The 15,183-nt window shown below is 42.7% G+C and overlaps 1 protein-coding gene across 3 annotated transcripts in view; it reads right to left on the minus strand.

Annotated features, from left to right (window-relative positions):
* Nucleotides 1-15,183, minus strand: part of znf512b (zinc finger protein 512B) — a 53,006-nt gene that overhangs the window by 15,445 nt on the left and 22,378 nt on the right. For all 3 annotated transcript variants that reach the window (XM_054746384.2, XM_054746383.2, XM_054746385.2), the window contains 9 exons: nt 11,357-11,436; nt 11,076-11,204; nt 10,737-10,912; nt 10,370-10,638; nt 10,193-10,264; nt 9,390-9,524; nt 5,319-5,446; nt 4,443-4,535; nt 1,359-1,457 (listed from right to left, as the gene is read on the minus strand). In XM_054746384.2, coding sequence (XP_054602359.2) covers nt 1,359-1,457; nt 4,443-4,535; nt 5,319-5,446; nt 9,390-9,524; nt 10,193-10,264; nt 10,370-10,638; nt 10,737-10,912; nt 11,076-11,204; nt 11,357-11,436 — 1,181 coding nt within the window. The remainder of the gene's footprint in view (nt 1-1,358; nt 1,458-4,442; nt 4,536-5,318; nt 5,447-9,389; nt 9,525-10,192; nt 10,265-10,369; nt 10,639-10,736; nt 10,913-11,075; nt 11,205-11,356; nt 11,437-15,183) is intronic.

The following is a 15,183-nucleotide window of genomic DNA, read 5'->3' on the forward strand; positions in this document are numbered from 1 at the left end:
TGATGCACAAAGTTTCTGGAGCTAAATTTGTTTTTGAACTTTGAATTGAACTAACTGTTAAATCTCAACTTTGTGCACTTTGTGTTAAAATCAGACACCTAAATAAAGTTGATTTATGCAGATGTTAATAGTGAACGTACATATAGACCCCTTATTTGTTTGCAAACATGGCGGATGCACGCGGATCACGTAGGCAGAAAGAGACGCCGGCCCTAAGACAGTGTTATTTTCAGCGGTCATTGTGTTGGAGATGTCGTATGTTGTTAGCTAGCAATGTTTTCAGCATACTACAGCAGTTTGTCACCAAGTCACCAGAAGGATTATGCAGTAAAGTTAACTTCAGTGAATGGGTAACAACTTAAAGACCCCTACGCATTACATGCAGGTGAGTGGATAAACGACGAGACAAAATTCTAATTAGTTAATTAGAAATGAGTTAATATTTTTAGGTAAAGTTACTGAGAGTCGTTGACGTTATAACTTGCCCCTTGAGGATCCAGAGCCACAGTTAGGAGACCTCTTCATTGTTTGCTCTTCCACTCATAGTATGTGGAGTCATGCCACTTGTTCAGTTACAATAACAACAACACATACAAGCAATGAAACGTGGTTTACCGCCCCACTTTTCCTTTGCCGTCATTGTCAGACTGGGTAGTGTAGGGGAAGATAGACGGGACAAAGTCGGGGCTCAGATGTTTCTCTTGTACAGAAACAAGTATTCCAGTGACTTTATGCTGCGTTAGAAGCAACTAGCAGTGACTAGCATGCCGGAGTCTCTACCGTGGTGTTAATATAATGCTATCACCATCGGTTGCTACCAAAACCCTATCCTACCTTTGTTAATCATATCCAAACTCTTTTAACCTTTTCCTAACTGTCTTAACCGTATCCTAAGTGTGTTATGCCGATCATATGATATGACATGATAGCAGCTCAGCTCAAAGCTAACGCTTTCTGCCTAGGACATGCACCGTAGAGCGGAATGTGAGAGTTGTGACGTAGGCTGATAAGGGGTCTATACATTTAAATTAAATTCTGCAACAGCACCGGGCTGCCTGAGAATGTGCCTGACCTTAAACCGCCTTTACTAACAACAAAAATTGGCCGATGCTGATGTATAAAAAAAAAGGTAAATATTGCCCCGATATATCGGTCGATCGTAATCTTGGATTACCCCTAAGACTGATGCAAAATGGGAGGAAAAAAGAAATAAAAATCAAAAACTGGCAGTGTGGACCAAGTTAAGTGAAATAATAAAAAAAGCTACATGAATAAACAATGAGAATGAAAGGTGAAAAAGGCCAGACTAGTGTAAAATCAGAGAGAGGGATCGAAGGAAGTGAGAAGGAGGCCCATACCTCACTAGGACACTTGATTCGCCCCATCTGTTTAAGCACGCGGCGCAGCCGCTCCCTCTCTTCATGCTTGCTGTCCTTCTGGCCTTCGCTCCCTGAGGGCTGAGGGACAAACGCATCATCACTTAAGCAACAACAATAACACCACCTACACTTTTGGAACTTCAAGAAAAATATATAGAAATGTGTTTTCTACATCTTTGTGTTTGCACTCTGCCAGGATCATTAAATGATTTCACGGCAAGGCTGTTACTCAAAAGCGTGTTAATCACTACTGTCAAACTCGTGTTTTCACTTGAGTGTCGCCTGTGAAAGTGACGTGTGCCAAACGCAGCCAAGACCAGAACAACAGATGGCGAGGCTGCCAGGGAGGAGAAGGAAGTGCAAGGGACTAGAGAGAGAGAGGACTTGGTGAAGGATCCCAGGGGAGCACACCTCACATCTCTACTCATGTGTTGATGCATAAAAATGAACAGCCCACGACTTTGCAGGAGCTAAAATGTAAAGCTGAAAAGAAAATACCATTGTAGCAAAACAATAGAGGTCATCAAATAAAATGTCTCAGTAAACTCAATGAGATGGGGGGGTGGTGAGGTGGGGGGGTGGAGTGAGCTAGAAGTAGCAGCATCAAGGTTAACCTCACTGACTTGTCTGTCAGGCTGCTGTTTCCCCATAATGCACTGGGGCTTAGCTACACAAATAAAATACAGGGAGCCAAAATTCCAATCCAACTACAAACCATTCAAACCAGCAGCAGTGGTGTGTAACCAGTGCAATGCGTTTAACAACATGAGAAAAGAAAAGTTATTCAACGTTAGTCTAAAATAAAAGGCTGGGTAGCCCTAACCCTAGTCATACTACAAATACTAGTAACACAAGTCCTGGTTGTTATTTTCATGCAGAAGAAAACATTGTTCTGAATAATTCATTCATATTGCTGCACACTCAGGTTTAAACACACAGCTGGTCACAAGGAGACAGGTTCATAGACTGTTTCAGGGAACTCCAATCAGACTTATGAAACAAACATCACTGTTGAGACCAGCCTTGAGCCTGAACGACATCTTCAACATGATCATGTTCCTCAAAACACCAAAGATTTCATTTAAGGAATCTCATGAGGAAGAGGTTGGATGTTTCTTACCTAAAAGCCAATGTTTGTTGTAATGTATATGAATCCCAAAACAAACTACAGATTTACAAACGTGCTTTAAAAACTCATCCTTCCACATTTCCTCTCCCCGAAACACTTTGGTGTTTTCCTCTGAAAATGGGAAGGGGTCATTTTGATGCTGCGATAAGTTGATCCCCTTCTATTTGGTATTATGTATTTGTCAATAAACTTTATTTGGCTAATGAAGGCATGGTGTGGGTGAGCCCACAGAAATGGTGTTTCAGGTGGTCTGATGGTTCTGAGGCGTTATAAGACAGCAGTTTTAATCTCAATGTTTGACAAATGAGATAGACATTATTATCCAACATTATTATTACATGACATTACATAACAACCCCTTTTGCCCAAAGTTGATAATAAAAAAAGCTAAATATTATATTTTCTTGGCTTTTTTATATTTTGAGATTGAAGAGATGAAGCACATTATACAAATAAACACATTAAAATGTGCCTGTAAAATAAAATTATAAAAGTTAACCGATACCAATGCAGTTGCTTGAAAGTAGCTTCACTGTAACTTGTCCTTTTGTTCACCTAATATTTTAGTTGAGTGATAATTTCTATTCATATATTTTACTTGCTACCTACTTCACAGTCTTTTCCTGTTAAAAGCAGAGGAGAAAATAAAACCTGTATTCCAATTCATATCATTTATTTGTGTGGTAACAGAAGTATCGGTATCGGCGAGTACTCAGATCTAAATATCGGCATCGTATCGGTTTGGAAAAAAGTGGTATCGTTGCATCCCTGATCCGAAGCATTGCCAGATGATATTTCCAGTGATTTTAAAAATCATTCACAACTCAGAACCCTCTTGAGTTCACTGGAGCTTTTTGCTTTTTCTTCTCACTTCTGGTATTTTTTTCTAACATCAGGAAGAGTCTTCTGAATGGACCGGGGCAATGAGAGGGTGTGAGAGACACTAAACTGTGTGAATCAGATGCAGATGGCTTAAACATTGTTGTGATAATTTGCACTCCATTGTTGTGATATAATCACTTACAACAACCACCAAGAGAAAAGAAAAAGTGAAAAATTAAGTATTTTTTAGGAAACACCCTGAAGCTTTAGCTATGACCTCTTGGACATTAAATGATTATTTTGTAAATTTAAAAATATCGTAATTAAAGAAAAACACCAGATCAAAGTTCTTTACAGCTTTCACTTTGACACAGTAAAAAAATGTTGTTACATCAATTAGTTTTGAAGGAAGTCTACCTGCCAAATCCCTCGAGCATCCTTTTTAACACATAATTAACACAGAAGCATTCTGCTCTCTTAGACGGGAACGTTGCCAGTTATGTGTGGGTACAAAAAAGTCCGGTACAGAGATAAATAGCAGCGTTAAACTGGTTAACTTTGCTCACACAATCATCTGTAATTACTACTTAACTGGCAGAAATCACACACACGCACGCACGCGCACGCGCGCGCACACACACACACACACACACACACACACACACCAGGTCATATCAGAAACACATACACACACACACTAGCCACAGAGTTTACTGCCTGTAGACTCCCTGAATTTTTTATGATTCTTTTACAAACAGGCAGCTTTGAATTATTCAGCAAACTTCAATGCCGTGGCGTTTCTCTAATGCAGAACAGTCATGATAATATCTCAATGAAGCTCATTGTTGTTGTCAGACTTAAAAAGAACCTACAACGAAACACGACTGCCCAGAAAAATATGAGAACACATCATCAATCATTGATTTTTTTCATCTAAGACCAAACTGATAGGTTCTGCAACACAACACTGTTTCAAGGATTTTACTTTATAAAGACAAACATACATGTGCCAAGTGCTTTGTTGTGGGTTAGATCTACTGTTTAGTAGCTTAGTGTGACAGCAGAGAAACAACAACATTCTCATGATCAATGGAACATTTCAGAAAGCGTACCTTGGTGCTGTGTTCAGCCATGGTGTGGTAGTTGAGGCCGGCCTTGGACCTGAACTGTTTCTGGCATTGATGGCACTTCAGGGCATCCAGGAGCTGCCGGGGTCAAAGGTCACACAGACGATCACATTTCATTTCTCACAAACAAAAACAAACAAGCCTTGCTTTAACTTTGACCCTTCTATGAAGCTATAGTTATTGTCTAACCTAACATGTATCCATGTACCAGTGCAACAATAAAAACTAAACACGCATCAAGAATCTAATCTGACCTGGAGAAATACCCACGTTAGTGCTCTGTGTCCCAGACTTCCCCCTGGTGTCAGTATTGATTTGGAGACAGGGGTGTTATGATGGCGAGTGACCCCGTGGTAATGTGGTGATTCTGTCATCGCTTAACGGTGGACTCTTGCTTTAATAGAGTTGGACAGACCACTGAGCCAAGGAGCCGCTACAGAGGCTGTATGAGCACATCCCTCTGTGGACCTGGATACCTGGTCCATCCACTGGGACAGCTCAGTTTAACGTAGGCCGATAACCTTTCTCTTTGTTTATTACTCCTGTTGACCACAATCTCCTGACAGTGCGACTGGAGCAAACTGTTTACAGGGGTGTACGATTTCCCTCCCTTGGCCCCTTTCAGCTGGTAATAGATTTCAGATCAAAAACAACGAAGGCAGATATAACGACAAAAACTGGTAGAAATTTCTGTACCGGCTGGAGATCCAGGCTGATTTTATTTATAGCGTTTTAGTCAATATGTTCTCTGAAACGACTCCCGTGACTCTGCACAGTTAGGTTCTGTAGTCTGACTGGATGATGTGCAGCAACACACCCCTCGTGTTCCTGGTCTGTTGGTCAGCTGTGTCCCACACCCACCTTTTGGCAGATTTCCATGTGTTTCTTGAGGCCTTGGATAGTTTTTCTTGTGACGATGGAGCACGTTGGACACACAACTTCACCTCGCTCTGAGATTGTTCGCTGCCACTGAGTGTCAGAAATGCCACCTGGGAAATGTGCCCAAAAAATTAATCTGCTAATCAAATTGTATAATAATAATAATAATAATAATAATAATAATAATAATACATTTTATTTAAAAGCGCCTTTCAGGACACCCAAGGTCACTTTACACAAAACACGTAATAAAATACAATAAAACAATAATAAAACCCAAAGAAGAAAAAACAAAGAGAGAAACAGTTGAATAAAATCAGAGGTCGTAGGCAGATTTAAACATGTGTGTTTTGAGTTTTATTTTGAAAAGGGTAAAACTGTCGACGTTCCTGATGTCTGGGGGAAGTGAGTTCCAGAGTCGAGGAGCAGAGCGGCTGAAAGCTCTGCTCCCCATGGTAGCGAGACGGGCAGAAGGAACCGCAAGATGGATGGAAGAAGAAGATCTGAGTGAACGGGACGGGGTGTGAATACTTATAAGGTCTGAGATATATGGAGGAGAGAGGTTGTGGATTGCTTTGAAGGTATGAAGGAGAATTTTGAAGATGGACCTGAATTTAACTGGGAGCCAGTGAAGCTGCTGGAGAACCGGCGTGATGTGGTGAAAGGAAGGGGTTCTGGTGATAATACGGGCTGCTGAATTCTGGACCAGTTGCAGTTTATGAAGGAGTTTGTTGGGGAGACCATAAAGAAGTGAATTGCAATAGTCGATACGGGAGGTGACGAGGCTGTGGACGAGAATGGCGGCAGTGTGAGGGGTCAGTGAGGGACGGAGACGGTTTATGGAACGTAGATGGAAGTATGCTGACCGAATTAAGTTATTAATGTGAGCCTGAAAAGAAAGTGAGCTGTCGAGAATGACACCCAGACTCTTGACGTGAGGTGAGGGGGAGACTATGGCGCTGTCAATAGTTAAAGAAAAGCTGTCAGATGTTGAGAGGGTGGAGTTAGTGCCAACTAGAAGAAGTTCAGTTTTATTGCCGTTGAGTTTGAGGAAATTAGAGGTGAACCATGATTTGATTTCAGAGAGGCAGAGTGTAAGGGAGGATGGTGGGAGAGTTGAGTTGGGCTTACTGGAAATGTAGAGCTGGGTGTCATCTGCAAAGCAGTGAAACTGGATATTAAATTTGCGGAAGATTTTGCTGATAGGGAGGAGATATACTATGAAGAGGAGGGGACCCTGGACAGAGCCCTGGGGCACACCTGACTTGACTGGGGAGGGTTCTGAGGTAAAGGATTTTAACTGGATGAACTGAGTGCGGCCAGTAAGGTAAGATTGAAACCAGCGGAGGGGGGTGTGAGTGATGCCTAAGGAAGAGAGTCTATTGAGGAGGATGGGATGAGAAATGGTGTCAAAGGCCGCACTCAGATCGAGGAGAATGAGAATAGAGATTAAACCAGAATCAGCAGCAATGAGTAGGTCGTTAGTGATCTTGATGAGAGCTGTTTCTGTGCTGTGGTGGGGACGGAAGCCAGACTGAAACTGTTCATAAAGGTTATTGCGGGTGAGATGTGAATGGAGCTGAGATGCAACAGTTTTCTCAAGGACTTTGGAAATGAAGGGAAGATGGGAAATGGGACGGAGTTATTGAAATCATTGGGATCTAAACCAGGTTTTTTTAGAATAGGGCTGACTGAAGCGGATTTGAATAGGGATGGGACCGTACCAGAGGATAGTGAGGAATGAATAATGGCTGTTATAAAAGGGAGCGGAGAAGAAAGGCACGATTTAACTAAAACAGTTGGAATAGGGTCCAGTTGACAGGTGGAAGGTTTGGATTTGGTGATGTAATCTACTAGTTCTGAGGGATGGGGAAGTTCAAAGGAGGAGAACTGAATGGAGGGTTCAAATAAATCAGGAGAGGGAGGGGAGGAATGAGGTAAAGAGAGATGGATTCTATTGACCTTATCATTAAAAAACTGAAGGAGAGAGTTACAGGTTTCTGAAGAGTAAAGATGGATGGGTAAGGAGTCGGGAGGCTGAAAAATGCTGTTCATGATGGAAAATAATGTTTTAGTGTTGCTGGAGTTGGACGAGATGAGACCGGAGTAATACTGAGATTTGGCATGGGAGATGGAGTCCTTGTAGAGAGAAATCTGAGCAGAATATAAGTCTTTATGGATGGTGAGACCGGTTTTCTTGTAGAGTCTTTCAAGCCTCTGGTTGGTAGCTTTCAAGGAGCGTAGGGCAGGGGTGAACCATGGAGCAGACCGAGTAAAATATACAGAGCGGGATTTGATGGGAGCAAATGAATTAAGGATAGAAACCAGACCGTTATTGTACTGAATGACAAGATCATCGGGAGTAGAGGACAAATTAGGGGTCAAGGTGGCAAAACTGGAGGACAGGGAGGCTAGATCAATGTCCTTAATATTACGAAAAGAAATGATACATGGTGACTTGATGATGGAGAGACGGAGGGGAACAGAAAAGGAGATGAGGAAGTGGTCCGTGAAAGGGAGCGGGTCAGCTGTACAGTTGGAGGGGGTCAGGCCGGAGCAGCAGATTAAATCCAGGGTGTGACCTTTAATGTGAGTGGGAAAATTGGCATATTGATGAAAACTGAGGCTGTCCAAAGATGAGGAGAAGTCTTTGCTGAGGGGGAGGGCCATATTGTCCATATGAATATTAAAATGAATCAGATGATGTTAGGGAATTGAAGTTCAAAGATATTTTTCTATAATTTTGGTTTAATTTGAAATAATTTATCAAAATGGTTTAAAAAAACACTTCAAAACTGCTCTCTGGTACACACTAAGCACAAGAACACAAAAGGTCACAAAAACAACAAAGGAAAGTGGTTTTACACAGGTGTTCAGTAAAAAATTAAGTTTGTAAAGGAGTCTTAAGTAATATAATAATTTAATTTGTATCACTTAGGCCCGGTTCCCCCTTCTGACACTTTTAAAGGTGTGGATCACTGAAAAAAATTAGAGTTTTTCATGCAGGCTGAACATGGGAATAGTTTCCTACATTAGCTTGTGATGGAAAATAGACGGTGAAACATTAGGATTTGAAAAGCCAGACAGTCACTTAAGATTCATGGACTCACCCCTATTGGCTCACAAGGCTGTTTTTGGTTTAGCATCCAGAAAATAGCATAGAATGTCACAGCTAGTAGAAGGTAACCGTTAGCATTAGCAACTCTACCACACAGCAGAACTCCTCCAGGCTTGAGTTTTTTGTAGAGATAAAACATCAATGTTAAAGAGCAAACAGTCAGTGATAGGGTTGCGCTGCTGTTAGCCAATCTGTGGCAAGATGTTCAAATATCAGGAAATAAGACTCGAAATCCTGCCGTCTGAAGCTACTTTCTCCTCCAGCTGACTTGTACTTTCTGAAACAGGTGCATCTGAGATGTTTCCCCCTCCAATATGTCTTACACATTTTTACTAGAGACCACTGTAAATGTATTGACTAAAAACGAGTGAGCCACACCTATAAGGACGACCCTGATCACCATAATGACTCTAAAGATGATCTTATTAGATATTCTTGTCATGTGAGGTGTATTAAGACTGGCTTGGAAGAACGTCTGTAGTGCTTTGATCATAAATCGGAATATTCAACATATTGAATGGCTTTGGCCTGCCATCAGAGTGTTTGTGGTTTGTCCCGAGGACAAACAAGCAAAAGCGATGCAAGGTGATAAAAGCACTCCCTACAGAGCGAGGGTGATGATCCTCTGCCGCCGTGTTTATTTACTATGATGTCAAGTTTGATCTTGTGAGGTTTTGCAAGACGTGCTGTCGCATCTGGGAATGCTCATGAGTAAAATCTGCTTGTGTGTGGTGAGTTGTCTTCACTGTATGGCCACACAGTGCTGTAGAACCAAAATGATTTTATATCACCACATGTGGGTCTCGTGTTTTGAAAATGATCCAACACTTTTAAAATCCTGCCATAAGAACCAGACCCAAGTATCATTGTGGTAAAACAAATCCCCATAATTTAGGGACAATACTTGATACAAAGAAGAGACGTAGGGGGTTCACCAGAGTTTGTTGTGGCTGGATCTTTCTTAGATGACTGACTTGATGAAGGCCTCCTCTGAGACTCCTCACTGAAACCACATCCCTCTGGTCTCTTCACACGACCTGCCTTCAGCTTCTCCTCCACCTTATTCATGCCTGAAAGTTCACAAACACACACAAGCACACACAACAAAAGCCATGGCAGTAATAATTAATGCCATGAGGTTTGTTTAAAGTAAATTAAGCAGAGAGGAGCAAAAGGTCAAATATGATATGGATTTTTTTTTACCCTGCACTGGATTAGAGACAGACTGCAAGAGAGCAGTTGTGATTTTTTTTTGATGTGTGATAATAAATAGTTTACAGTCTGAATATGCTACATGAGTCACAGAACATTTTCAGCATATCAATGAGACAAAAAGGGAAAGAGGCTGCTTAAAGCTCTGTATGTGTGATTTGTGCTTGGCGTGTGACTCACTGTTTCATTTAGCCAGAAATGAAGCATCTCAGCGGTTGCCATATTAACAGTGTCAAAAGACTAGCTCCATTGATCAGCGGCAATAGGCAGCAGGCACAGTCTCACACAGAACTAATCACATAATACATCTCTTCTGAACAAGAAACCAGCATGAAGTTGCATAGAAACAGCAGTACGCTCGTTTTTCTGAGAATCCCATTATTAAGTAAAGCAGTAAAGGATTCCTCAGGTATAATGTAATCAGACTTCAATCAGCAGCCACATTAAATAAAAAATAAGTTTAATTTTCAGTTAACACTTCACCAACAAGAGGGGGTTGTTTTTATTATTAACAGCAGATGTGTACCTTTCAATCCAAATGTTCCAGATATGGACGGCTGTTCTCCTGTGAATTTTTTAGGAGTTTTCTGCTTCCGCCCTGGTTCAGAAATAAAAGAAACAGTGGAGTGGTCATTCTGTGCCTTCAGCAGAAGCACCTACCAGAAATGTGGCATCTACAACAGAGAGTGGTCAGTAATCTTACGGTGCTTCATTCTCTCTGGGTCTTCATCAGGAAAGGAAGAGGGGAGACTGCCTCCCTCACTTTCACTTCCTCCTGCGTCGGACGATGTGCTTTGGGACTGTGACTGAGACTGAACCGGCTGATGAATCTGTTGTGACGGCTGGCTTTGGCTGTGCTGTCTCCTCTCACTCCTCTGATGAGCCACTTCTCCATTCTGAGACGGCGTGGATGCCTCGTGAGTCTTTTTCACTTTGAAGAACACCGGAGAGGGGGGGCTGCTCTCCATGGGCCTGAACTCACACACAGGTAGGACAATTTCAGGCAGTCAGCATTATAACATCACAGCCACCATTAGAGTTGTTTCATTGTGGGCGGGAATCCCAATCACCTTTTCTTTGTGTTGAACTTGACAGGAATCGTGTGAAGCTTGGGCGGCTCCTCCTTGGGTTCCTTACTAACTTTATCTGGGTGGTTCCACAGCTTGTGCTTTTCCAGCCGGACTTTAGAGGCAAACACTGCCTCGCAGTAAGGACAGCCATGACTCAGCACCTCAGCTACAGTGGGCTGATACAGACATGAGAAGAATGGAAAATGCTTTTATGGTAGCATCACAGATTCTCTGGAATCAGAATGAACTGAAGTGACCTCTACTTTATTTATCGGGGAATTCCCAAACAGTGATTTAGATTTAAGGCATAAAAGCAGAAACAGTAAAGCATGGACTCACCCCCTGGCAGCGTTGATAGTGGTACTTGATGCCATAGATGGTGGGGAACTCTAACCGACAGCCTGAACACGGACATTTAACCCTGGAGCGGCGCTTAAACTCTTCCTTCCACTGAACTATCAAATGAGCCTGTTCAGGGGAGAGGAGGAGAGGTAAACATGTGCAGGTTCTGTTGCTATATTGTGTTTTATATTATTACATAATAACGGTGATTTGTGTTCTGTGTGTGAGTGATAAGGTCCACCTGAAGCACACAACGGTTTTGAAACAGAGGTACTCACAGGGATGCTTCTCAGTTCCTGCGTGTCTGTTTTTGGCCGACCTTTCTTCTTCCCCTCGGCTTGATCGTCACACACTGGGTCTGAAATGAGAACCAAAACCCTCAAACTCAGACAGAGAGAGAGTTCAGCTATTGTTTACACAGTACACAAGCTGCTATGAATATAAAACATTATCTGTGCCTTTGCTCTTTTATTTTACACATATCTTTATGATTTTATTTTGAAAAACGGCACTGTAGCCTAGAAAACACCAATACTGCCTCACCTTTTTAGTTTTGTGGAGAATTGCTGCACAAAACAAATTAATTACCCCCCCCCCCCCCCCCCCCCCATAAAAGAGGTTGACCTTTGAGGTGTTGTGTCGAATATGGAATTACAACAATATTAGGCTTCAGGAAATATTGACTGTGTGTGTGTGTGTGTGTGTCAAGTAAAATATTTCATTGAACACTTGGCAGATTCTAATGAAACTTCAAAAATAAATCTGTGCACAAATGATTTCCTGCTGGAGCCCCCTGGTTTAAGATTGGTGCTGCAGCTAAATGACATAGGCAAAAAAAAAACTACCAATCTGACTGTAGTTGTGATGTGATGTCATCCACAATCCACAACACACTCTGACAGCTACGAGATCAGCAAAATCTCACAATATCTTTAGCATAGAAATCAAGAACAACCAGAGCAGTAGCAGGTCAGTCTAGCCCAGGGGTGGGCAATCCTGGTCCTTGAGGGACGCTAACCAGCAGGTTTTAGTTGTCTTTCTGCTTAACCATAACAGGTTTGATTCTGCTGGTGACTAACAGGCTGCTGCAGAGCCTAATGAGCTGCTGAACAGGATTCATCCAGGAATAAGGTGTGTTGGAGCAGGTAAACAACTAAAACCTGCTGGACTGCTGCCCTCGAGGACCAGGATTGCCCATTGTAGCAGGCCTGAGCAATTTTAGGTCAGGCCAATCACAGCCCTCTATGCTTGTAGAGAGACATTGGATGGGCTCTGCACCAGAGCAATGAGGAAAAACTACAAAGATGACGTCAGCTCAGCAATGGCACGCATTTGAAAGAGCTTTGATACCTACTCTGGACGACTGAGACTTGGGTCTTAAAAGACTCTTTTAGAAAACAATGCTGCCAAATAGCTGCAACGCGAAGCCAGCATCAGGATGCTTTAGGTCATTTATAAGTGGTCAGATTGTGGCGGTAATGTGGCGCAATCATGTCTTTTTTACAAAAGATTACATGGTGGCAGTAAAAAGGGGGTATGGGGGTTTATCTTGGACATAACTTGCTTTTTATTGCGATCGAAGCCGCGCTCATTAAGTTTTTTTTAACAAGCCGCTCCTAAAGGTGTCTGTCCTCTACAGTCCCCGTGCAGTCTCTGGTGATCTGAGCTCCAGCTCTAATGGAAAGACACTCCTGGAGCTCCGCATCGCTACAGTTTACCATCTCATCTGATTCGGTTTACAAAAACAAAACTTACTGCCACGTTTACTTTCATTCTCAGTATAGTAGCCGGCAGGAGCTCGGCAGTAACTCCCCACATGATCAAGACACCTCCCTCTGTTGCACCAAGGCATAATATGCATTCACAAGTCAGGCGTTGCGGCAATATTACTACCAACAATGGCGGTGCGAATGCAGCAAAATTCCAGCAACGCCAAGCCGCCACAACGCATTCATAAAACACACCGTGGTGGCAGTATTACGCTGATTTGTCGGCATGATCTGTCTTCTAAAAAGGGCTTTTGAGACAGGAGCAGATAGGTACTTAAATCTGTTTCTTCTTCTTCAAGTGTGTATGGTGAACTACCTCAATTACTGATTTCCATAGTGACGAATAAGTCACATTGTTTGTTGTTATGATTTGTCCTTGTGCTAGTGCGCACAGAGACAGTTTGAAAAGACAACCGTAGCTTCCAGCCTACAATCGAGCTCTTGTGGCCAGACTATGTACAGATTTGTGATGGTTTACCAGGCTACAGTGTCTCATGAATTTGTGTATAATGTTAGAACTCTACAGCTTTGCAGCATAAGATGATCTTAGTTGAAACTCTGGCATGAGAGGCGATAGGTGAAACACATTCTTCAAGGAAATCCCGGCGTTTAATTTAACTTTGTTCCTCACACAGTGAGCAAAATGTAAACCCAACTTTAGCAAAACACATATGTAATAATAAAGAAGTAAGCATTTTGACAATTTTAAACATTTCTGTGATCTATTCATATTCTATAGATTTCCAGTACACCCAAGAAAAATAACCAAGATCGTGGAGAAAACAATCACAGTAAATAATATCAGAAGTCAACGTTACATGAGTGTGTTCCTGTGCGTGCAATGAGAGAAAAGGACAGCACTGAGGGTAGAGGATATTAGTGACTGGAGTGTGTGTGAACCTCTGACACAGCAGACTGCAGACTGATTGCCTCAGCTGTCTTCCTTCACCTCTCATATTATCTGCTTTGCTCCTTTCTCACCACCTGACTAACTTTCTCACTTTCCTGGCCCTTTCTCTTCGCTCATCCTTGCTCATCTTTCACCGTGGTTCCACCAGCTCATTACAGCTCTCCTCTGTTCCACAATTAGACCCCCATACTCTCTTTTCTCAATGCACTGCCACTCAAGTGAGGAAGGAAATAAAGATGAAGAGTGTAGAGTGTGTGTGGGAGAGAGTGTTAGCTGGTGGAATGTGGTGAAAAGGAAGAAGAGGGCAAAGGAGGAGAGTTTGCGGGGGTATTTTAGAGGATTAGGATTCTGACCTAGTGCTGAATGGCAGCACTGCAGGTAACTCTGCTCTGCAGACGTATGAGCCTTTATGCTCTGTTCTCTACTGCATGGATCAAACAAGACCAAATATCAGCAGCAGACTAAGTAAAGTGAAAGCAGCTTGTAACATAACAGAAGCGATCTACCTGCGAGCTTCCTCCCAACTGGAAGTGTTTCAGAAGTGAAACGTGAGTGATCCCAGCAACAAAGTCACAAAATCACAGAAAAGTCTTCTTCCAGCTCTTGAAGAGTACAGACACTTTTTTCTCCTCCCCCTCCCTCCTTATCCCAAGGCTCTTTGTCTTGTCTTGTGTGCACGGCGCTTTCTGCATTTTTTCTGGAAACTGGAAATTATTAAAAATGGATCTGGTCAGTTGGACTCTCAACGCGATTGACAAAATTTTTTCAACGATGGGAACAGGAGAAGGGGTTCCCGGATGCCCCTCTGGGACAGAGCCAACAGGGCATATCATGGACTCCTGGGAAAAGTGGAACCTGATATGCCTCTCTCAACTGTGTAGAGGATTCCGAAGATGTTTGGATATTCGTCGTGTTGGTGTCGGGATTCCTGCTGTTTGGCATGAGCGGTTACCTGGCTTTCGAGGAATATTGGCTCAATCCCGGAGCTCAGGGATGGGATGCATCATGCTGTGAACGCACAAACTCGTATAATTGTCAAGATGAGTCATAAGCTTGGAACTTTGGCTGAGATTCAGACTCTGGCACAAAAGGTGGATACCATCAAGGAGAGAGTGGACGGATCAACACGAATTGGGATGGATTAATTACGCCATTATTGGATCTAGAGGGGTTGAAGACCAGCAGAACACTAAGGCAGAGAGGAAATTATCTCTGTCTGTCCCCAAAACAATTTTTATCTGAATCTGGTGATAACTCCCCCCTCAGAAGAAATGTGGAATGCTGCCGTCGCTATGGAAACTCTTTCTCCCTATCCCAGCCTGGGCGGGACTGTGACCGGTGAAGGCAGTGGAACCGTATCTAGGAGTCACTGTGCTCTCTAACCTATTATCTCCCTCCCCTGTCCAAACGGAGGTGTTGAGCGCTG

Source organism: Nothobranchius furzeri, chromosome 15, assembly GCF_043380555.1.
Source record: "Nothobranchius furzeri strain GRZ-AD chromosome 15, NfurGRZ-RIMD1, whole genome shotgun sequence".
Classification (NCBI taxonomy): domain Eukaryota; kingdom Metazoa; phylum Chordata; class Actinopteri; order Cyprinodontiformes; family Nothobranchiidae; genus Nothobranchius; species Nothobranchius furzeri.